General features: G+C 38.6%; 1 protein-coding gene across 2 annotated transcripts in view; it reads left to right on the top strand.

Annotated features, from left to right (window-relative positions):
• The first annotated feature begins 2,364 nt into the window (after positions 1–2,364).
• LOC124171350 (protein artichoke-like) overlaps positions 2,365–25,051 on the top strand; it is a 48,332-nt gene continuing 25,645 nt past the window's right edge. For both annotated transcript variants that reach the window (XM_046550510.1, XM_046550509.1), the window contains exons 1-2: positions 2,365–2,502; positions 18,579–20,119. In XM_046550510.1, coding sequence (XP_046406466.1) covers positions 18,597–20,119 — 1,523 coding nt within the window. In that variant the 5' untranslated portion in view covers positions 2,365–2,502; positions 18,579–18,596. The remainder of the gene's footprint in view (positions 2,503–18,578; positions 20,120–25,051) is intronic.

The following is a 25,051-nucleotide window of genomic DNA, read 5'->3' as shown; positions in this document are numbered from 1 at the left end:
TGAAACATAGGCAGACACATTTTACCACGTGCCTACACTGCGCTGATTCTCGCGTGTTAACGCTCACGCGTATGGCGGATAGGCACAAAAATCGTTGCTATTCGGTTATATTATTATGAAAACTTGCAGCTGACTTTTTACTAATGCCTTTATAATAATGTACTTTCTTGTCATCAATTAGCGTTTCCGTCTAAATCGACGTCACTTTATTTGTAACTTTTTTTGCAACAATGTTGATTTGTGCGAATTTTTTGCGAAAAAAAATTGACTCCTCTTCACTTACTCCTACAGCAATCATCAACATCTCTAAAAGGCTAATATCTAAATTTTATGATAGTATTATATCTATATTGATATACTACGGAGTTATTTTTCCAAAATAATTGTCGACGTAAAGTCAAAAATAAATCTAAAACACGTAATTTTAAACAATCTAAAACGCGTAAATTTAAAACACGAAAAAACGGAAAAAACACGTTTCTGTGTAAAATAGCGCAAGATTGACGCAATATATCTAAGTTGACAATTTTTTAATAAAAAGTAAGCATGAAGTGTGATGCCCCAGATATATATTGCTATGGAACTTGCATAGTCGAAGCGGGTTTTAAATAAGTCGAAAAATGATTTTTGTCCACCTTTTTCCAGATCCGGACCACTGTGAGTCGTCGTCGACCAAAATTTAAACGGTTTCCATGCCTTCATGGAATGTAATCACCTTTATTTTCACGAAATATCCAGTTACTGTAATTCGTTCACTCTCGTCTTAGGTACACACAAATTTCTCTTTGGTATTTCTTCGCGTGACATTGTTACGAGGCTCGCGTGCGAACTGTGGGATACGGAATTTCAAATGCGGCTCCATATTATAGCTATTCTTTAGTTAGCCTTATGCTAATGCTAATTTCTCGGGTACTTAAACTACTGCAGCGACTCTGAAATACCTTACATTTCTGCTCCGTCTACCCACCGCTACTGGGACAGGAGGTACACAATGACGGAAATTCTCCTTACAGCAACCGCATATCCGGATGTTTTGAGGCGGTTTGCCGATAAAGGTATTATGGTAGAGGAAAAGATGCAGACATTTATTACCGTTTCAAGTTTAGCATTCGGAAGAATGCAGGTAATTAACGAATATATATGTGACTCCTATAATAAAATCCAACTTCTTTTATGAAGGACAGTTGTAAATAGTTATTCCTCACTAACCGTTAGAACCTCCGTTTCTCAATCCCTTTGAGGATTGTCGTATCAATTACATCCTTTACCAGATAGTTAAGAATCAAACCATTATGTACGGCCAATGGCCAGGTATCAGCTGAAAGTCAACAAAAAGAATACTAAGATATCACTATGCAGCAAAAGAAAGAAGGCTAAGACAAACATTAATAGGAAAACAAAATCTTGAAGATGTGAAAGATTTTTGCTACCTAGGAGGCCGAATAATCAGCCATGGACGATGCAAGAAAGAAATAGTCAGTAGAGTAGCAAAGACGTAGAGGGAATTCTACAAAAAGAAGAACATCCTAACAGCTAAAATTTCATGCAAAAAATCGAAGAAATTATTCATCAGATGCTGTATAAGGAGAATGTTCGCGTATGGCAGCAAGGCTTGGACGTTGACAGCAGCAGGGGAGTAAAGAGTGGAAGAATTCGAAATGTAGTGCTACCGAAGAATGAAAAAGATAAAATAGATCCACCGCGTTAAGCAATGAGAAAGTGCTAAGAATAGTGAAAGGAAAGAGAAGTCTTATAAAAACTTTGAGGATAAGACGGGAAAACTTAGTTGGCCACATCGTGAAAGTTGATGACCTGATGAAATAATGCCGGAGCAAAGGTGGATGGGAAGAAAGTAGGTCCGGCCGCGGCCCCCAAAGCGCAAAACAGGACAGTTTATTAAGGATGCAAATGAAAATGAATTCATCAGTGTGCTTGTAGGATAGCTGAGTTGAGAGCTGCGTCAAGCTAATTATAGCCTTGCTGACTTATTGAGATGTTAATTTTATTTGACTATACACAGCAAGTAAGAGGTAAGATCTTAATTAAAAATAGTAGTGTTTCCCGGCGACTATTGGTGGCCCAATAATTCATCACAAGTATGAGCCAGCTGTCTAACTTAATACGGGGCATTTCAACGAAAGACAGAGATTCCGTGTAGGTTTATTGAAAAAGAAAATATATAACAGCCGCGGTATTGAGTGGAAGATGAAGACGAGATAGCAAATTATTTCACAATCCTCTTAATGGATGTGTTCAACGTTCTCAGCCTTATCTCCTGAATATGAGGATGTGTTTTCACACCCGTATCAGCGGATGTTCTCTAGGCCCTGGAGATCGAGCATCCGTTCCTCGTCGTGGCATAGCAATTCGTCCCTCAGTCAGTGTCACCACCGCAGCAAATCCAAATAGATTGTCCCTTTCAGCCGTAACAGGGACGACCAACAAGTTTCACTTGTATCACAACCGACGCATCACAGGCGACAACATTGCGGAACAATATAGGTAAGCAATGATCACTTATAATGTGTCGCTCTTATTCCCCATTTCTTTTTCGTATTCATTTTGTCAAGTTCTTGAGGATTTAGTTAAATCATTAATGTGCTTGCTTTGCCAACGTTTCCTTTTATTTATAAAGCTTTGTCAGGATATGCTTAAACATGGTTTCTCTGATCACTTTGGCAAATCTATGCATTATCTCGAAGAGTTTTTGCACTAAGCTCTCTGCATCCAATCCTCATCCATATTTTTCTCGCGTTCCTAGTTGTGGTTTAAAACTTTCCTTTTTACTCTCTTAAGTACTTTCACTCAACATGTAAGGATGGGATTTTTTATTGGATGTCTGAAAAAAAAGGTACTAATTCTTCCAACCGATTTCGTTTTGTGCCTCCTATTTTAAAAAAATCATACTTTGGTAGGTAGAAGAATACATTTTCCTTCGGAATCAACAGCATCATATTTATTTGATAATTAGTAATAATAATAATAATAATAAGTGATTACAAATTAAGTAAGTAATTGTCTCATTCATCGTGTTTTATTATCGATTTTGATAAAGCTAGAAAAATAAAGAGGCATATATTTTGTGATCCGTTGCCTAATTTTGCCTTATTTATTCGCGACGAAAAATCGTCGACCTTAACCCCTGCGCAGATAATTTGATGACGCCACCAAGCGGCTCATCGCCTCTTAGCTACCCCTAGCTTTTGCTTATGGGCCTCTCGTGTTTCGTTATTGCTAAGATTGTCAGCGATTCCTTCCCTTACTGAATGAACATGAACCAGGCCTCCAATCACGTTACCAGATCATGGAAAATGGTGCAGCCACTTTGGCGTCTTCTGATTTGAGAGTGACGAGGGAGCGGCTGCATGGAGATATTTAAATGTTTCGCCCTCACATATCGTTCCCCTTCACCCTCCGCTTTCTTTGAATGAAATGCAATCCCAGGTCTAAGTGAATGACCCCGTTGGTGAGAGATTGAAATTTTAAACCACTCACATTCCTGAAATCGAATATTAAAATGCTCCAAAAGCTGTGAAGTTAAATATATATGTTATATGTTACGGCGTTTGGAGTATTTTCAGTTTCCATTTTGTATTCAACGTCATAGAACTCAAAAACCTCTCTAAAACACTTCCATGCTATTGCGTTGAACGCCAGGCATTCAGATCAATGACTATTCATATAATCATTAGAGATTCTTATGTTCGTACTGAGGTAAAAAGGCAAGATAACGTCTGCTTGTTTTTTTTCCTGCCTAATATCCAATTCATCTAAAACCTTTACTTCCGATCATTCCCAACCAGCGGTCCATTTAATAATTTATGGCAATTCAACTGTTTTTGAGGACATTGGATTTCTGGGATGATCGTTACCTGCCATTGCGAATGACCTCTAGATGGCCTTTGATATGTTCAGCGAGAGGGATTCACACCCATTGCCTTCACACTTAAGTGCAAACGTGAGGTTTTTTCGAAGTAAGTCAAGAGTGCAGCGGGTGGGCATTCATTTAGGAGGTAAACTGCGGGATCACGATTTCTTTTTGAATTTTTAATCTGCTCTAGAGCGTTAAGCTCACACCATTATCTTAGTAAAGTGCAACACTTTCACATTGCTATAACATTTCTGGTCAAAACATTTACCAACCCCTTGCCATCAATGTTGAAGAACCCAAATACTCCATCACCTATACCTCGACAAGTAGGTAAAGGAAAAATAAATAGGAAATAATGTTTTTTTTTGTTTTTCATTCGATATTAGACTCTTCAGTAATGAGAAAAATCATAGTCCAAATCAGAAGTAAACGACAGCGATAAGAGAAGATTCGAGTTGAGGTTTCGTTGATCACAAATGAACAAGAAAGAGAAATGGTGAATTGGTATGAATAAAGGAATGACGTTTGCAATTGAATGTAAAGGAATCGTGAGCGAAAGGAAGTGGTGTGTGAGTGGTTGGTGTAGAGTGGAGCCAGGCGAATAGAATTCGAGAGTGACGTCGATCCATCGGCTCTTTCTCACTCACAATGCCTTCAACATCGAGCGTCATCTTTAGGAGGTAAAAAAAGGGAAAATAAACAACAAACAAAGTAAAAAAAGGCAGTGTCAAAATTAAGGGAAATCAGAGTCGTGTATTGTGAATATCTGCTGAATGCAAAAAATTATTTCGCTTTTAGAACGGCATTATCGGAAAAATATGAAATTTTATGCATTCAGTGCACGATGAGCATAGTAGGTCTCCATTAACTCAAAGCCGTGCAGTTAAAGGCCTAGTCAGGTGTTATAGGTAGTTAATTTGGGCAACAGGGTAGTTTCCTTCATCAAAGAAAACGAAATGCATTGATTGCGATTCCTTACCCACCATTAGAGTATTCATAATATATAAATTATATGGTTTTATAAATCCCAGTTTAGACGAATGGCAATGGTCAATTTTAACCTCATTTGAAAAAGGCCAGATATGCGCCCATGCGATTCCACTCCACGTGACGTCACAGGGACCTAGTTTCTATACGAGTAGATAGGAGTTTTACATTGTCTGAGATTACCAATGCATGCATGAGGCACAGAGCTCAGGGAAACATCTCTTAATAATCACACATTAAAAATACCTAAGTTCGGAAAGTTTCCTTCGTTTGATAGGGGAATAATAATCCTTATTTAAGCCATGCGCTACCTGCTGGCAGGGTACTCTGCTACCTGCTAGCAGCCTGCGTCGTATCAGCGCTCAAAGCCTCGCCCCAAGGACACCTCACAAGACGACAGCTGGAACCAGAAATACGTCACACGGATTTTTCCCAGCATTCCTACTTAGCCGTCGCGTTTTCGCGCGCTTGAAAATTTTCACTTTTCGTTTAATCGCGAAAAATAGATATCGTCATTCAAAAATCTAAGAGCATGATTTGCGTACTCCAGGAGTAATAATCTTTCGATTTAGGCAATAAAAAATAATAGGAAACCATCCTATTGTGGGCCAAATTTTGTACATGCCGTCAATTTTACCTTTTAAACTTAAAATTGAGTGCGAAGGAATAGACTTTTCGGCACATGCACGCTGAAACTAAATACTTGTACCAAACGCTAGTCTCGGGGCTGAACAATTCCTCCGCTTCGTTGAACAAATGACAACCGCCAATGTGGAGCAGGGGCAAGTTAGGACCACATTGTATTTAATGAAAACGTAGTGGAGACATTGTTATTAAAAGGCGTTTAAATGCATTTTGTTCCTTTCACTTCGTTTTCACTTTTTTCTAACTTAAAGAGGAAATTAGGAAAAAAACAGAGTTCGTTTAGAAGTTTAAAAAAATATAAAAAAGTACTTAACCGAAATAGATATATTGATAACTTTCTTCGATAAGAGTCATTTTCAAATATTATTACTAAAATAGTCATAGCTACTTTCATACGGCCTGAAAAGCCGCGTCAATTGTATGTGGCGGCGTGAAAAAAAAACAGGAGCTTTCAAGTTTGACCGTTTTTAGTCAATTCAACCGGTCTCTCCTGATCTTGAAAAGAGTCTTAAAATCCTAATCCTAGTTCCGGTTCCTTGTAGCATAGACCCTGTGTATGAAGGCTGTCACACAGAGACATCCCATTTTGAAAGTCAAAATGTTGAATTTTAGCCAGCTTTTTTCAATTTCAGCCCACTGTACTTCGGTGAATATCCGAAAAAAACTTTCACCAAAAATCAGACAGTTTTGAAAAAACCTTATAGTTCACAACAATCTCGTCCCAAAGATTGTAACTCTGCCGCGCTATCCCGACCGCCCACCACCTCTAACCTTTGACCTCTGCGCCCCAATTGATCCGGCGGCAATCCTCTTACTCCCTTTCGCATCTCTCTCCGAAGCTGATGTGAAGGCCCTTGGGGAACTTCATAAGCCCTGAGCCTGGAGCATAAATTTTTGCATGTGTCTGTATTCACTCTTATGGGGCAACCTAGAGTATTAGTAAACTTTGATTCATTCATCCTTCTCCGTCGAAATCCTTGCCTCCTGCAACTACGATTCTCCTCAACGCCTACCAGGGAGGAATACTCAACAAGTCATTGTCTGTAGGAAAATTACCTATCGACAGGAAAACCTTACACTGATATTCATAAAGAGAAACAGAGATGACCCAGGGAATTATCGACCGATATCATTTACATCGATTATCTCCAACATATCGTTTTTAGTAGCGTCATGACTTTCCTGAACAGTCGTTACTTCCAATACAGTTGTAGGCACGGCTTTCGGAAAGTTACATCATCGGCATACAAGTTACGGCTCGCGCTCTTTCTTCAAGATAGTCTTGTATCTGGTGAATCAAAAAGACATGTTGACGCCTTATTTCACTGACTTCGCTTTCGCGACGGTGCCTCACAAAAAACTTTTATGAAAATTACAGTCATGATGGAGGTGAAGAACTGAATGTCGTGAATTTCCGAGACTGATCTGACTTGACGGCATTAGCTCTGATATAGCTCAAGTGGCATCAGGTGCTCCTTAGGAAAGCGCAATGGGCCCTCTTTTGTTTATTGTGTATAGAAATCACCTCTGCTCCCAAATTAGCACTAAATGCGGTTTTTTTCTTACGGCACTTTCATCCATCGTGAAATTAGTGATCACTCTGGCTGAAATTCTATCATCACATTCAAACAACGTACATGCTTAGAGCTTAGACTGGGGACTTAACTTAACCTTAGCAAATGCACGGCGCTCAGTGGTCCGAAATCGGAAAAAGCCGGACAAAAGTCCAAAATAGCGTTTTATGAGGTAGAGACTTGAAACTTGACGCATATGCTCAAAAATAATTGATGATTATGAAACAATAAGTCTTTCGTCATAGATCTCATCCGTTGCTAAGATACAGAGGACCAAACACAACCAAATTTCCAAAAACACGCCCGATCTCATTTTTCTTCGAAAAACTTAGAAGTTAAGCTGCTGGTAGATGTTTTGAAGGATTTTAATGGAGTAAAAACATTATATTCCAGTAATATGGTACTTTATCTACGTTTTCCATTATTTTGAAATATTTTGGTTGATATCGATGTGGTATAATGTCGCAAAATGGCGGCTCCATAATTATGGCAAAACCTTTTTTTACGCCGTGACGTCATAATTCAGTAGGAGTCCAAGATTCAAGCCCAGTAGCTGCAGGTTTGGAAGAGCCACGTTGCGTTTTAAGGAGAACATGGCTGAAAAAAGGAATAAATACATGTGGTGCATAGTTCCTCTGTGCAATAACACCCCAGAAAAAATTTTCGTCTGCATTCCCACGGAGGAAATTAGAAGAAAAGCCTCGATGCATGCTGTCTGTCGGGATGATCGTTACGGACAAATAAGAGTATAATAAATGGAATGATAAACCCGAGTGCTATGTGAGCGAAGATAACTTTAATATAAATAATAATTCCATATTTCACCGACTGAATAACTTGAAACTGAGATATTTCTATAATTCGGCCGCCGTAGAATAAAAACTAAACTTTTCCACAAAAATCGCGATACTTGTTTCTCGATGGGTACGATGGACACAAATTACTTATGGCACTTGTTCAATTTCAGTTAAGGAAGGACATAGAAAATTCCATGATGTTTAAAATCAAGGGAGGAAATATGAAAATAAAGAGCAACGTTGATCCTCATGCATTCGAGTGCCATCCAAGAAGACAGCGTTTTCTTCTACTGTCGGCGTCAAAATGATGTGCCGCTGTACTTTGCAAATTTATATCCTGGCTTCACTGCATGCTATAATAATGAACTATACGTCATTTTAAAGGAAATTTTATCCTGAATTCTGACTTGTTTTTTTACAAAAAAATCAAAAATGTAGACACACCACTGCAATAAATGACTCCGCGCACCGATAAATTAGCCGTTTTGTCAACTTCATGAACTTTAAAACTCAACCTAGGGAAAACTACTACGTCTACAGCATTCATCTTCCAAAATTTACACTCATCAGTGCGGATTGATAAAATGGCTTTTGGGTATTTTTAGAACTTACGTATTAATGAAAATATTTAAACATTATCTTGTCCCATAGTTTACCCCAAAAGATAAAATAAAACTGATAGAAACACTTTCAATTAATTTGTAATTTTTCTATGATCCATAATCTATGAAAATATTGATATTTGTGAATGTTAATCAACTCTTTAATGCTATGATGCCAAACGGGGCCGCGCCGGGTAAACAAGCAGCTGCTTTGGGAATGTATAGGAGACGCATTATAAAGGAAGTTGTAGATGGAAAAAGAATGGAATCCAGAGGTGGTAACAAAAAATGAATCGCAGCATTCTTTGATTTTATTCTACGCCGTTGCTGGCTTTTCAGAAAAGGTTGAGTCACAAGAGGAATGTTCCGCGGCCCTTAATTTGGAAACTGTGGAGATAAGAAGATGACATGTGTGGATCAGAAATTTCCATTTAGTTGGTTGTCAGGATAAACCAAGGATCCATTTAAAGGCCATCGTATAAAGATAGGACTGATGTGCACCACAGGGGAAATGGGGTGTTTGAGGGAAAGTCAAACCCAAAGTTGCCCAAAGAATGTGCAGTTCTCTCATATGTTGCTCTTTCCCCAGTTAAAACCAAATAGAAATTGGATTGGGATGATATTTTCACCACGGGTTCCAGTGATAGTGAGAGTGCAGGTGATCACGGTCATCGTCGAAGGTCATCCCTCTAGGATTTCCGATACGAAATTTTTAAGTGACAACCGATCGCAATGACGATGAGCTCGCCTTTAGAGTAGGTTTCAGATATATCGTGAGAAAAGCTCCCAAAATGTATTAAAGACTCTGCTTGGAAAATATTCACAGTTTAGTGTTACTTTAGGAAGGCCTTAATTACAAAAGTAACTTATTAACACCTGAAGACGTTGTACTTATCATATTGATCGAAGTGCGATTGACCGATTCTTTCCGCAGAATAGAAAGTGGCTTCGGGGTTTTGAGTCACAAGATGGTAGATTGTGTTGGAAATTCGTGCATATTATCGCTAATAAATTGAAACAATTAATAGTCTGGCTTCCTCAGATTCCAGTCTTAAAGAGCTTCCTACCGTCTTCCAAGCAAGGTATTTTTAAGTTGAAAGTATCGTCGACAGCTTCGAGGTGGAAAATAAGTTCACCATAAGACTCTCTACCGGACTGCCATAAGAATACACATTTCACACGAGTATACGCTTTCGCCAATATTACACGCAAGTCTAACTTTGTCATGAACTATAAAACATCTCATATGCACATCAGCTACCTTTCCATTTCTCGGCATCGACTTTTGGCGCCAACGAAGTCTACAGTTACACTAAAATACCCTGGTATCATGATGTAATCAGTAACAGGAAGCTTGCTAGGATCAGCCTAAGAATAACCATATTCCTTCATCTTTACGCAATCTATCGCTTTCAATGGAGGAGAAATAGATCAAATAATATCCTTGAAGTCACAATGAACAACTCCGATAGGTCTGCACTTCAATAAATGAATCATAACCACGCCGTCGCATGTATTCAAGTATGCAACCACTACCATGGCCGTGCCGCCGTGCCTCCTCGTACTGAATTATGACGTCACTTTTCTACCAGGTAATCATCGGGCGTTCTCGATTCTCACTTGTATTTGAAAAATCTTGTGAACTTTGATGCATTAAATATCGCAAACCACGTCATAAAATAATAAAAATACTTTCACCGTGGTATGCAAACATATATTTTTATATAATTTTGGGGCTCTTGATTATATCTTAAATATATGCAGGTTCCCTATTGTAATAATTATGGAATAATGAAATGATTTAATAGGAAAATAATTTTTTTCGTATTTAATAACAAATGTGAATTAATTCAGTTAATATAAGTTTACAATTCAAAGTTTTACAATTGAAAATCCAATCAAAATACAAATTATAATTTAAAACTTCGATAAATTCATTAATTCAGTACGCCTCTAAAGCCAGTTATTCCCTCAATTCTTTAAGCGATTTCCTTGATATTTTTGGCTTTGAATTTACGATAGACGAAATAAATGGATCCGGTGTAATCAAAAGTCTTGAAAATGATGTGGTGATTTGTGGCCATTCTTGAGTGCTTCCTAGTGAACCATGGACGAAATTTTCGGGTGCCCCTATATGTAGCGTCTAATACCTCTTTGGAAAGTTTCCTCAATGTGAGAATTGCCTCCTTTGCAATTTCCCCTCCATGCCTCAGGAATTTATGGACCGTGGTTGGCATATGCTACCATGGGTATAGCTCCATGTACAGTGTCGCCGTTCTCTGGCAGTATTGCAAGAATGCTGTATATGATTAAGGCTTATTCCACAGGATAGTGTCCTTAGAATAGTTGAAAATTTTGATACAAGGTCAATATTTACTCCTGTAATGAAACAAATAATAACTTCGCATTAATATCAACGGCACATTCTAAAAACAGGAAAAATATTATTTTTAATTCCAGTTTATGCGTAGCTATTGTTCTGAAGTGATGTACGTATAATACAATTACCTATTAAATTAGCGGCCAGCTCTGAAGTATCGAAAAAACGTCTTGCCGTGTTGCCAACTTTTGTCTCAATGAATGTCTCTCTTCTGTTTTCCTCCTCATGGTCAGAACTCTTTTTGCTCTACCGGGAGAAGTTGTTGTTATTTCTGTTATAAGTTGTACGGCAACACTATCTGCTTCCTCTTTAAAATATAAAGATGCTGCCAATGCGAGCTCAGAATCAGAGGAATAACTTTTAAAAAATATGTACTTTTCTTCTTTTTGGCCTATCTGAGGAAGTGCTAACATCTTTTTTTTTGGTCGCCCCAATGAACCTAATGAAACAATAATATAAATATATATATTCCACGTAAAAAAAATTCCGTATTATAGCGCAAAAAATTGAATCATAAAATACATATCGGTCGCTGAAGAAGTACCTGGTAGATACTAACGGATCGCATCCGGGAAAATAATTTGCTCTGTGAGCCACGTATTATAGCCAGCTATGAACCGCTCATTTCTTTCTATAAGATTATTCCCACCTTTTCTGGCAATGCATAAAGAGCCAACTTAGAAATTCGTCGAGACTAACACGAGCTTCGATATTGAATGTATCTCCAAACGTGTTATCTGCACCTCGATTATGTAAATGTGACAGCGACGACGGCGATAGATGACCATCACGTTCTCCTATCACGTTCCGCTGTATCGCGCGATCATTTAAGCCACCGTCATCGCGCGTATCATATAGGTACAAGCGCGTGAGGTTGGTACCATTGAGAAATCTGAAGAGCCAATGAAATCCTTCGTCACATCTATGCCCAAGAATGCGTCGTCTGCGGAGTCTTTGAAATAACAATAACAAGCCACGAAAACATAAAATGGATGCAGTTCAAAGCTAAGTACTTCGCTTCGCCAATAGATAATATTATGATAAAGTACTCGTATTATGGTAAAGTTATGGGGAAAGTGTAGTATTACTTTTCGATGTGTGATAACGTAATCCATTATGCTAATGCTCGCCGGGAGATGCTACAGTCATTATATTTACTATATCGTAGAGAATGGCCGAAAAGTCGTGACCTTGGATTGAAACTAATTAATGTTGAGATGATAATGGAAGTTTAATCGCGCTAGCGATTTAAATCTAATTAGTTAATAGTTGATTTATGATGACTAAAAAATCGAAAAGGAGTTTAACGATGTTCATGGTGAAAAAAACTCAGTACTATTCCACAAACTTTTATTTTAACAGTCTACTAGTTTCGACGTTCATACCGTCATTGTCAAGACTAACCTGACCGTTAAAATAAAAGTTTGTGGGATAGTTATGAGTTTTGTTTCACCATGAACATTTCATCGTTCCAACAAGTAACACCCAAATCAGTTGAGTTTAACGATGTTGATATGTTGGAGAACGTACTTGGCAAATGTTGATAATTAAACTTCGATATAAAGTAATTGACGTTTGAATCACGGATGTACTTCAATTAGCAGTACTTTCCAATTTGCTGTGTGGAAATACAGCAGTTCAATCGAATTCACTACCGTGCGCATATAACAATTGAACAACGTGGACAACTAATAATGTCAAAAGAGCACTCCAGTAGAAATAATTAAGCATTTTATTGGTTTTTAATCGATTATAGGGCATTTTTAAATTCAATAAACAATAATTGTTTGCTAATATATGCATTTAGTGCTCGTTTTTATGTCAGCATATGCTTTTCACCATCGGTTTCGAACGTGATAGGCCGATGACTCTCGCAACGTGATAAAGAGTGCGATCACGGTTTCATAATCGCTGCTATCACCTTCCGTCGTGGGAATCGCGTTGCCCCTAGCAACAACATCGCTCTCACCCTTCTCACAGTTACATAATCAGGGTGCTGATATGATGCCATATCAGTGATGGACAACACCAAAAATCTGAACACGTATCCGACACTAAAAAATATGCAACGATCGATACACGATGAACATTATTCGTAATTATAATGCGAGAGTTATTTTATCATTATTCCAGAATATAAAAATAGCGAAAAAATACAAAGTTATTCGAAGAAATATTACAACCTCCGGAATGAAATACGAAAAATTAGGAAGCGATAAATATATACCGGTATGATAGGATAGAGATAAATAACTCACCTTGAAAATTAAAACTGTTGAGAAGATGAACAACACAAACCTCTGACCAAAAACGGAAGAACGAGAGGATATGAAAAGGAAGCAATCCAATTCCAACGGGTCACCACATGCACTTCTACGCGAAATCTGACTACCTTGTCGTGTTTTCTGGTCCTTTCTCCTTCCCATGGCTTAATTACCAATTAGCAAGCTTATTATTAGCACAGCATTGGCTTGATGGATGTCCCGATTGTTGCTCCCACTCAGTGCGAACTGCGGTCTGTCATTATGTTTTGCGTCTGGTCTGTCAATAATCTAAGAATGTTGATCCGATTGATATTCATCGTTAATTGGTAGAAGTGTATGGTTCGAAGAGCGTGGAAAGTGGAATGACAAAAAACTGTTAGGTCTGTGTAGCAGAGACTCTATTTTTACCTTAAACCAAAGCATGTTTACCAGATTTACGCGTTCAGTAACCCAGCATATCGATCCAATATCCTATTAATATCTTCAATGAAGTATTTCGGGTCAATAGTGTGCATAAAACGACGATTTGAAGTAATTAAGTACCAAACAACATCAAATATCCATCTGTATCTCCGAGTCTCTTAACCTTCGCGTCGCGGAGTCGGGACGTGAAACGCGATCGAAAAATTGCGTTCATTTTTGCAGCTGCAAAATTTTTTCTAAGATGTTTGCTTTATATTCTTAAGCTATCTCTACTAAATATTCTCAGTAAAAATTGGAGAACTATTATTTCTCAAACTAAAGATAATGTCTACTTTATGTCAGGTTTTGACATAAAAATGGAGCCGCCATTTTGCGACATTGTACCACATCGATATCAACCAAAATATTTAAAAATAATGGAAAACGTAGATAAAGTACCATATTACTGGAATATAATGTTTTTACTCCATTAAAATCCTTCAAAACATCTACCAGCAGCTTAACTTCTAAGTTTTTCGAAGAAAAATGAGATCGGGCGTGTTTTTGGAAATTTGGTTGTGTTTGGTCCTCTGTATCTTAGCAACGGATGAGATCTATGACGAAAGACTTATTGTTTCATAATCATCAATTATTTTTGAGCATATGCGTCAAGTTTCAAGTCTCTACCTCATAAAACGCTATTTTGGACTTTTGTTCGGCTTTTTTCCGATTTCGGACCACTGTGCGGTGGTGCATTTCTTGCGTATGTCGTCCAACTATCCCCATATGCTGCGGATGGAAGCAAATAGAGGCGACAGATGAAGTATCTAGGAGTTTCGATGACTTCGAACCTATCATTGGAAACGCATATGAGAACCACTTGTGGTGGAGCTATGAAGAGAATAGGATTCGTCAAGAATGATTCGGAAAGATTTCCGGATGAGAAAGTAAATGAGAGGCGCTATTTCACATTTGTCCTTTGACCACACCTTAAATATGCCACGAGCGCATATAATGGGATTCGGCGCAGAAACACGTAATCCGTGAACTTAATAAAATATAAAGCCCCCCCTTACCTTCGGTTGTCCTTCCCCGGATTTTATTTAGGAAATTGTATGCCCGGCAATGGATCTTGACGCTTTTCCGGCTCTTAAAAACCAGATAAAATTTAATAAAAAATAGCAATTTCCCAATAAAAAATACTATAAAAGTGAGATTTTCACAGCTCATACTATTAAATCATGCGTTATGATTCTATTAACAATTACTTAGTGAATTTTTTCGTTGAAGCTGCGCCAAAATCTTAAAATCCTCTAAAATAACATTTTAGAATAACAATTTCAAAAAGCATTAGATTCTCTTTTTCTCTTCTAATATCTTTATTTCTTTTTAGTAGTATAATTTTTTACACAGAGAATGTTTTAAATAAAGCAGCTAATGACAGCGTAGAATTTTAATTTGCAAAAAAACTTTGGTTCAAGAAATCTGAGTCTTCTTTCATTACACCTTTCATATACTTGCCACGATAGAGCGTTGTGGGGCTGCTCAAAGACCGTCGGTGATTGCCAACCGGCCGACCTGTCCACACAACGCACCCTTCTTTTAATCTCCTTCCTCAGCGTCCACGTGTTCGCGCCGCAAAGCTCAGATCTTCAGATAACACTCCATTTTATTTTCTTTACTCTTTAACTTAACGATACTCTCATTAAACTTTCATTTCCATAAATTCCTCCTTCGTCACAGCAATTCTCTTCCTAATTTCTATATTGCTTGAAGAGGAAAAAATTAAACTAATTTCATTATATGTGAGACAATTTTCATCTCTACCGCGTGATCAGAGGAAAAATTCACAATCTGTGAGAAAACAAATCCCTGGACTGGGGAATAGGGCCACGAGCCTTAATTTACCAGACAATTGCAATTGCAATTTGCCAAGGTTTATGGTGTCAGGCCCTCACAATCCATCTAAGGCAGCAACACAAGCAGTAGCGGATACAGAAAAAACTAAAGGGTGGGTTACTTTTATCGTAATAAAAAATGATCAAGGCACAGGCAGAGTATAAGAAAATTTCATTTAAAGGGTACATACACATGTAAAAGACAATGCCATCTTATGATATAAAAAAGTTACAAGTGTGGTTTTGCAATTTTCAGCAATACGGGCGGACCCGCAATGGGGGGCGCGCGACCCCCGTGCCCCCCCCCCCCCCCTTTGTATCCGCCACTAAACACAAGGGTAAAATAAAAACGCCACAATCAGGAAATTGCCATTGTAATCAGAGATCCTGTAGACCTACATATAAATAATATGCTGCTTACCACCTCAAGGGTGTTTGGTAGGGGGTTGTATACACCAACATGCAGCATGCAATACGATACATCTTCGTAGTCATCGTCAATAAAGGCCATAACACATGCACATGTCAGTAGGCGGTGTGGGCTATCACCGGTCATGCATTGCTGCATGCAAGTTTACACCAACCATGAATATCGTTGTACTCTGCGCCGTTACCCGGAAATCCAAAGCTTCGAGGTTCGTTTCTCAGTTCGAGGGAATTATTCCTGTGGCAGTTAATATGAATTTCAGAGCCGTTCACGCGGCAGTATTGAAATATTTGCATCGCTTAGGCTTGCAGCGCGACTGTTGAGGCGTGTGGACCTAGTAGTCGAGGGTAAACAACTACGTACACAGTAATGAAAACACTTCCCCTTCAGGGCAGCCAAAATCAACGCGCATCACTCCGGTCACGCGGATAATATTTTCACCTGATGAGCCCATCGTGAGCAGTTTCATTTCAGATAGTTGCTTGTGGTTACACATACGTAGCCTGACTCCTGAGACGTGAGATGCTAGTGTTTCAGACAAAGCTCCTCACGTCACGTACCTCCCCATATAACTTGTTGATTTTGGGACCAATACATTGCCTATGAAACGCCACCCTCTTTTCATGCTCGAAGATCTAATCAAAGCAAGTGAATTTTGAATGTCATGACCCAAATTGTGATCACAAAATATAATTTTACAGACATCAACATCAGCGATGTTATTTCATCGGCTAGTCAGCGACTGCCAAAAATTCTTGTCCTTAAAGAGCTCAATTAGGGTATCTCCCAAATTTTCCATGATTACATTAAAATAAGGGGACCAAACTTCGCGTGGCAGATTTGTAATGTATCACAAATGTGATAAAACTTGTTTCATATGTTTAATATTTCATTTTTTTAGCACCAAGGATGTCAGAAAGGTAATTTCTTTAGCGAAATCGATTTTCATGGACGGGAACGAGATATTTAAATTGAATTGTTTGTTTTGAATTTCTGATTTGGTATTTACTCTGGTAAAATCTCATAGAGTCAACGTCTGGTGCTTACCCGGCCAACATTAAGAGAGAGAATCGGTCGGACTTCACACCAGGTCAGGTTCCACATATCCAACGTTTCAGCATCGTCTAGGGATCCAGGAATCAAAGCGATTGGATTCCTCGTTCTCTGAAGGCGATGGGCGAGCCCCTTGCCCAAACGTTGGAAGGAGAAATGAAGAACCAAACCCGGAGTGAAACCTACGAGATCTTTGCTCTCTCATTTACACTTCAATAAACTAATTAGGGATGGGCGGATCGGATACCTCGGATCCAAATATACGCGGATATTGCCCTTCGTCGGATACATCGGATCCAAAGTCGAGGAAGATATCGGATTTGGATCCGATCAAGGTATGATGAGGAATGGACACAAAAGTCCACAACAATGGTGAATGGAAAGGTGAGGTGGTTTAGGGAGAGAGACAGGAACATATGAAAAAAGAAACATAAATAAGGTAAGAAATTAAACAAAATGGTAAAATAAATAAATAAATCAGCAAGGATAGGTGAAGACAGTTGAGGAAGACTGATTAAAAACTAAATTACGGACGGTAATTTAGTTTCAATCTAATATTTTGATGAATATACACACGCACACACTAAATCAGTCTTCTTCAATTGATTTGTTCGTTCTTTACTCCCTCATTTGTAGCCTCGTTGCTTGAAATACGGAGGGAGCGCGCTCCTTCGCCTCTACCTCTCCTTTACGCGCTTCTGCTGCCCACCCCTTCCTCATGCTGAGCGATTGAGCACCTCGTCGCACGTGACGTTAATGCTGTTTTAAATACTGTTAATTGTGCCGCTGATTGCGCCGTTGCAATTTAATTTAATGATATACTGATAAAAATGTCTTTCATTGTGTAGAAGCATTTCTATTGAGATAAGGAGAACCAATGTTTGCCGTGTGCGTGCACTGTGGCGTGAAATTATCGCGAGGAAGTGCTAAATCCACCTCACCATACTGAAGCATTTTCGGGTGAAACACAAGTTGGTATGCGATGAGAAAGTGACCAAATTTGGGGGAAACGTGCGTGAGGAAAATTTGAATTCAGTCGATGGCAGTGGGATAGCCAGGAATTTCGTTAGGGAGAGGGGGGTCCAAAACCAGTGCGGAAAATTTTTAAACAACAGGGTACAAAGTAGAGGGTTTAAAGTTAATTTTAACACCCTTCATAATTGAAAAAAAAACTTCATTTTTCAAAGAATGTTTTTACATTTCGGGGGTCCGGACCCCCAACGCATCCCCTTGTCGCTATGCCACTGGTCAGTGGTATATCCGAAGATTTTTCCTATTTTCATTTCCAAATCCAAGCGCAACAGTTTAGGTCCTGAGTTGTGAAGATGTTTTTAAAATACAACTTGAAAGCCTATAAAAATGATTTTTAATTTATAGAAAACTTTAAAATGTGCATGAAAATCTGACAAGCATTCCTTTAATTTCATGTACCCAGAATAAACTTGAATAATTACTTTGTTCAATAGCAGGAAGTTTTAAAATGCATTTGGATCCGAAAATATCCGATCCGAAAGATCCGGCTCCGAAAATTAAGGATCCGATCCGAATCCGGATCCGAAGAAAATCCTGGATCCGTCCATCCCTAGAAATGACCCATTGTCTGTAGTAATAATTCCAACAGAGATTAGTTCGTAAGCTGCAATATGCTTTGCCTCAAATGTTTTTGGTTTTTTTCCAGGCACCGTATCGATGGAAAATGGAACAAATAGGCGTTCCGATCCGCAATTACACTCCACGCATGTCCTGGGCAGCTTTCCTCGCGGCATCCCACTCACTCTCGTACCTTCTCGTGGCCATGCTCATCGCTGACCTGTCCGCCGGCAGCCCAACCCAACCATGGGACCAAAGAGGGCGAGATTTTGGCTATCAATGCGAAAACAATCCTAAGTGCCTTTGCACCTCCGTATACAAAGGAGAGTCCATTCTAAAGGAAACCATGGTTTGCGAGGAGAGAATCTCTTTTGAAATAAACAAATGGTTGATAACAATGAATTGTTACAGTGAGATGGTGGATAACCCTTACAAGTACCTGTCAGTTCCCCCGGGTCTCACACCCTGGTATGGAAGTATGATTATCACCGGATGCCAGCCGCCATCTCAGAGTTACTCCGCGTTCCTTTCTTCTGAACATCGGAATCAAAGTGAGGTCCAGACGCTGAACGCCATTGAACAGCTCACGTTGTTTTGCGACGGTTTACAGGACTTCCAATTGAAACCGTCTCATTTCCATGGCATGAAGCATCTAAAACTTATTGACGTGCATTGTCCGAGGCTGTCAAACTTAAGTTCAAACCTGTTATCGGGGATCTCTGGAGGTGAGGTTGAATTAATAAAATTCACGGCCACGTCGATTGAGATTATTCCCGATGCATTCTTTAGTGGGTTTTCTCGTGTCGATTATCTCGTTTTTTCTGAAAGCAAGATAAAAACTATTCACAAAAGGTTGTTCAATGACCTTAACGCACTGACAGTGCTACATTTGAATGGAAACAGGATAGAGTTGATTGAGGATGATGTATTCTTGTCAACTAAAAAAATCAAAACACTCGCCATCTTCAGGAACCGAATCTCAAAGATCCCATCAAGTTTGTGCAGCCTGCGGGAGCTCGAATATCTGTATGCTAAAGAAAATTGCATCACTGCAATCCCTAAAGAATGCTTCTACGGACTTGTATCGTTAAAGTACGTAGACTTAAGCTACAACAAACTAGTGAGCCTCAATGCAGCTTCAAACAATCCCAAAAGTATCTCGGCCAGCTACACCGATGGTCATACCATTCAGGAAGAAAAGTATACAACCTCTTCCAACTTGACAAATTTCAATAACTCCGGTGGAAGTGAAAATACTTTTTTTGGAAGCAAAGTTATATCAGGTTTGAAGCTTGATAATAACTTGTTGTCGTCAGTGCCAAGCGATATGTTTGTTGGATTGCCTGAATTAAAAGAATTAGACATCTCAAGTAATAGAATCACAGAACTTCACCCGGATACATTCGCTGAGAATGTGCGGCTAACACGTCTGAACTTATCGCACAATTTCCTCATTCAAATGCCGGAGAAACTTTTGAACCTTGCTTCTTCATCAGGACGCGATGACTTCCATATTCAGCATACATACATTGTCACACTGGACTTATCAGAAAATCGGATCAGGAGCCTAGACTTAAACTTTTTCTCAAATCTCACGAATCTTGAAGTGGTGTCCTTGAGAAACAACAGGTAATGTTTGCATAAAATTTTGTGTTGCTATGACTTTATTACAATAAATGCGCATGTCATAAAAAGGTTAGGTTTGGTGATAAATATATTTCCATATTATACCATTATCCAATATAAACGTGCACCTACGTATAAATTTTGTGAACGTACTAAAATCACTTTGCTTGGGGTACAAATTGCTAAATATTAGTATCTATTTCACCATTTCTCTTGAGTTCATAGATACTCAAAATAAGTCACTTTTTCAAAATTATTAATTGTCTTTTTTATATTTTAAGAGAAAGAGCGCGGATGCAAAATATTTCAATTAGATTCCCAGAAAAAATGAGATATCAACCTATCTTAACTATCCATTTTCCATATCCTCTAACGTCCTTCAGTATTTCCAGCGAGAAATAAAATAATCGCCGAGGAAGTAGGCCCCCTAATATATGTCATGGCTTATATTTATGACTTTGACGTGGTACCACAGGTGATAAATATAAATAAATTGCAAGAGAGGCCACAAGAACGAAGGCAAAAATAAAATAAAAGCTCACACGTGCAGTTTCCATATTTTGGCCTTTTCTGGGTCTTTTTCGGGAAGGAGACAAGTGGGGACTTGAACGGTGACTGGAGGGGGAGGTAGCTAGGATGGGAGATGCCCCGTTTACACAACGATCGTCGCGACGTTGATCCGTACGCGCGTAACCTCAAAACGTCGTGTAAACGCGCAGAGTTACCATCGTAGGCTTTAGTACTTAGCACTGCCGAACTTACGATGGTTAGCGCTAGTGTGCCAAGAAAAAAGTTAGGAAATGAAGATCCATGCATATACGAGTCTTTCGCGCCGTTGCAATCTTGATACAATAATTGATATTTCATAAATAACTCTAATATATCTAAGATATATGGCAACGATTGAAGACATTATTGAGCAGGTAATGGAAGGACGTTAGGGGAAAGTTTTTTCTGCTGTTCTATTTAGCAAATGATATCGGATATTCTATACTATACCAGTTTTATGTATTTCTTTATTTACAGGTTAACCCATAACCATGTATCCTTACATTATACTTCACAGATGATGGAAAATAACAAACATACTCAAAATATTAACCAATTAAAATCGTTGTATACAGGGTTTCTCGATAAGATTCGCCACAAATATCTTTAACATTTAGACGAAGACATGGAGAAATCAATACTTGTGCCGAATCAAGCCGAAATCTTAGCCTTTTCTAGTTAAATAATAAGAGCAATGTGTACTGTCATTAATGCGTGAATATTCTTAAATTTTTTGACATATTCTCTCGAAGAATCTAGATTCTTATAGGCTTCACGGACTGTTATGACTAGTTTTAGTTATACCTCATCTTTCTGAATAGCTGGGAGTTGAAGACATAATTTGCTCCATGGTTATTAAAAACAAGCAGGTGAGGATTTGTATAGTTATGACGGGATCAATAAAATTTACTAATAAAGGAGATAGGAACAATCTAAATAGGAATTGATAATTTTGTAGAGGAATAAGGCATTGTTGAAGGATCGTATGTCGTGCAAGAGTTTTCAAATTAACTAGGGATTGAAGATATGAAGTGTTGTAATCAGACAGTGAGATTCCTATATCGTAATTATTTAATTTGAGAAATTTATTTTGGACACGTTCAAGCCGGACTGAGTCGATATTGTAATAAGATGACCAGTTAACATTATATTCCAATTTGAAACGTAGCAAAGCGACATATCTACTGTCTTTACCGCATGAATATTGTTAAACTTTGGACAGATTCCCATAATGAATCTTACATTATTTAATGTTTTACCAACAGTTCGGTCTAGCTTTAGTTTTAGCACATGAGAACATTCATATTATTTTGCTTCTTAATTTCCAAGTTTCAATTTCCTCACGCAGTCTCGTCGTCAGTTGTTAAATGACACAATTCCACAACGAGGGCAGCACTGAGTTACGATGGTAACTTTTAGACGTGTAAACGTGCATTAGTCCCGATCAGCGTCGCTACGATCGTTGTGTAAACGGGGCAAGAGTGAGACAGAGAGAGTGGGGAAGATGGGAAAGATTGAAGGAGAATGGGATCGGTGGTGCTTCAGTGAGGGCGGTCGATCCCCAGTGCACGGGACACACGAAAAGCCCAAGTGCACGCCTTCTCCAGCCTCTGGGGAGGTGGGAAACGAGGGGGAGGGAGGCCAATATTCCCACTCTGTCTCTGACGATTTTGGTGCCTCAAAATAATGCTTCGGTTACATTTTACAATTCACATCGCATGCATTTAGGTAACTGATTGTGGAAAGCAAGTCGTATTAAGTTGTGCTGATGAAAATACGATTGGTGATCAAATTGAAGTGTACCGTGGCCACGTTTTAGTCACGAATTTTGAAATTTCGATGGTGTGTTGCAATTCCAGGACAGAGAGCGCCCAAGAAAGATGAAAGGGGAAGATAAGGGGCGACCAAAAATATCTTCCCACTTCTTTGGTTCAAAATAAGAAAATGCGAAAGTTTCCGCACTATTTTCTTGAGTTGGAGATGTCATTCTGTTCATAGACGCACATGATTCATTTATTCGTGGGGGAAGAATCTTTCGGTGAGAGGAGGAATCGCGCACAATTGTCTAAACAGCAATGGAATGCGAGAGGCCGATGAACAAAACAAGGAGTAGCCGAGGTGCGATGACCCGCTCGGCATGAGCTTATGACGTCATCAACTAATCTTTGAAAGAGTTAAGGGGTTGAGTTTTCGTCGTAAATACCTCGAGAAGTAGGCAGCGGAGTGAGAAACGTAAAGTACGGATCTCTTTATTTTACAAACTCAATCGGCAAATAAACAATTGGCGAATGAACCCACGGACAGTGGATGGAGAGAGGAAGTGCCAATCAGTCGGTTGAATGGGTGTAATCAACCTGTCACTTTCTATTCGAGTAGACCAGCGGATATCTGCATTACGGGTTTTTTCATTCCAATGAGTGAACACGCAATATTAATCTGTGCGAATAGGGTAGGGTGGTGTACCTAGCACGTAGTGTACCTAGGAACATTTGCGACTACCGGCAAGTTCTGCGACCTAGCGGATTTAAACTAAGCTGTTATGTAAAAGATGCGCTAGAGTGCAAAACAGGTCAATTATGAGTTCATTTGGGTTATCCTTACAAAGACGACGCTAGTTTGAAATTTTCGTCGATGAAAATAAATATTTTTAGTTGTATATTTGTTGTTGTATAGTTGTATAAATCTTTTACCGAAAATTGATCACATCAACAATGGTTATCGTATCACAGGCGAAATTGGCATATTATTGTTAGTAGTATTAGCCACTTATTTGGTATTGTAGACGTAATATTAAACTGACAAATCAGCCGAAATAAAAAATGGCTATTCGTTGTAACAAGGAGCACAAGCCCATGATGTACCTAGGAATATGTTCCTATGCTTGTGAATTTTGTTGTCAGCCGTAATTTATGGTCTAATATTCTAAAATTTACTTTTTTGTGTTACATTCATTACATAATTGGACCTTAGAGAATGATATTAATTTTGGAGGGTTTAACCTAAGTTTATTTTTACTTGAAAGGAGTTATATTTTAAAATTGAGTTTTTACCTGAGCTAAATTTATTTTATTTATGTAACACTTAAATGTACTTTCAAATTTATTACAAAAACTACACACTGATTCCCATTTTTCACGTTTTTAATCACTGTTTCCACCAATCTAACTTGTGTTCCTTGGTACGATAGGTAGTGTTCCTAGGTACATGAACATGACATACCTAAGAAAATTTTGAAAAAACACTCTTAGAAGTTTAAATTAGATCCATTAATAGAAAAGTTACAAGTCTAAAACTTGAAACTTATGTTGAGTAATCCTGATGGATTAAATTGTTACTATTAGACTGAATCTTGAGTAAATATATTTTCCTTTGTCTAAAAAAATTGAAAAAGTGTTCTGTGGTACAACTCCCTCCCCTACTTTTATGATATCCATTCCATCGGGAAAGAGATTGCATTAACACTTACGACAATATAAAGAATATAGTCCGAATTCAAGGAATATTTGCACCACACTTAGAAATGGGGATATTAATAAGGGAGCTACCAGAGTACATAAAACGAATAAAGCACAATACATTATCGAAGAAACGAATATGATTCCCAATCCATAGGCCGGTGTCCGTAGGTAAGTTAATCGGAATGTAAAAGCACTCATGTAAAGGTAGGAGGAGTGAGCGAAGCTGATTTCCTTTGTTATATAATTAATATACCAATATATCTGGAGTAGTAATGTCCGTCGAGTGATGGTTTCGTTCATGCCAGTGACACTCCCGATGAAAAGTGGATTGTTTTTGAGGCCGCGGCGAGAGTCGAAATTAAGTGGCAGCACTTGCACTCCACCCATACAGACGACGTTAAGGCATTGAATTCCGTACAAATAAGGGATATATCTTTGGATAATAAGTAGGATACCAGAGAAAGAAGGCCAAATCTTATTATTTTTAATTCAATAACCACTCTTGCACGTGAGCCGTAAAAGCTTATGCAGGAGTTCTAAGACTCCTATAAATTAATATTGCGAATTATATGCCGATGTACCGTTCCCTTCGGCAACTACTTGCGGTGGAAAGTATTGTGCTTTCCAATGACCCCTTGAGAGGACTAGATGTGAATTACTCTCGGTAGATCAACCAATACTAGAGGAAAGGAAGTCCACGTGAAGATGTCACAAAAAAACAGTTTTGGAATGGACGTAGGATACCTACCCTACCAACTATCTCTTCCCTAAAAACATGGAGCGAAATAATTTACGCTCATTCAACTCGAACTGGCGCTTAAGGATGAGTAATTTGCTGGATAAAATTAGATCTACGTTGCACCCTCCGAATTTTTTTATTATATCTAGTTTCAGTATCGACCCAATGGTGTGGGCTACCCCCACCCTC

Source organism: Ischnura elegans, chromosome X (assembly GCF_921293095.1).
Source record: "Ischnura elegans chromosome X, ioIscEleg1.1, whole genome shotgun sequence".
Taxonomy (NCBI): domain Eukaryota; kingdom Metazoa; phylum Arthropoda; class Insecta; order Odonata; family Coenagrionidae; genus Ischnura; species Ischnura elegans.
This window is presented reverse-complemented; position numbering and strand designations above follow the sequence as displayed.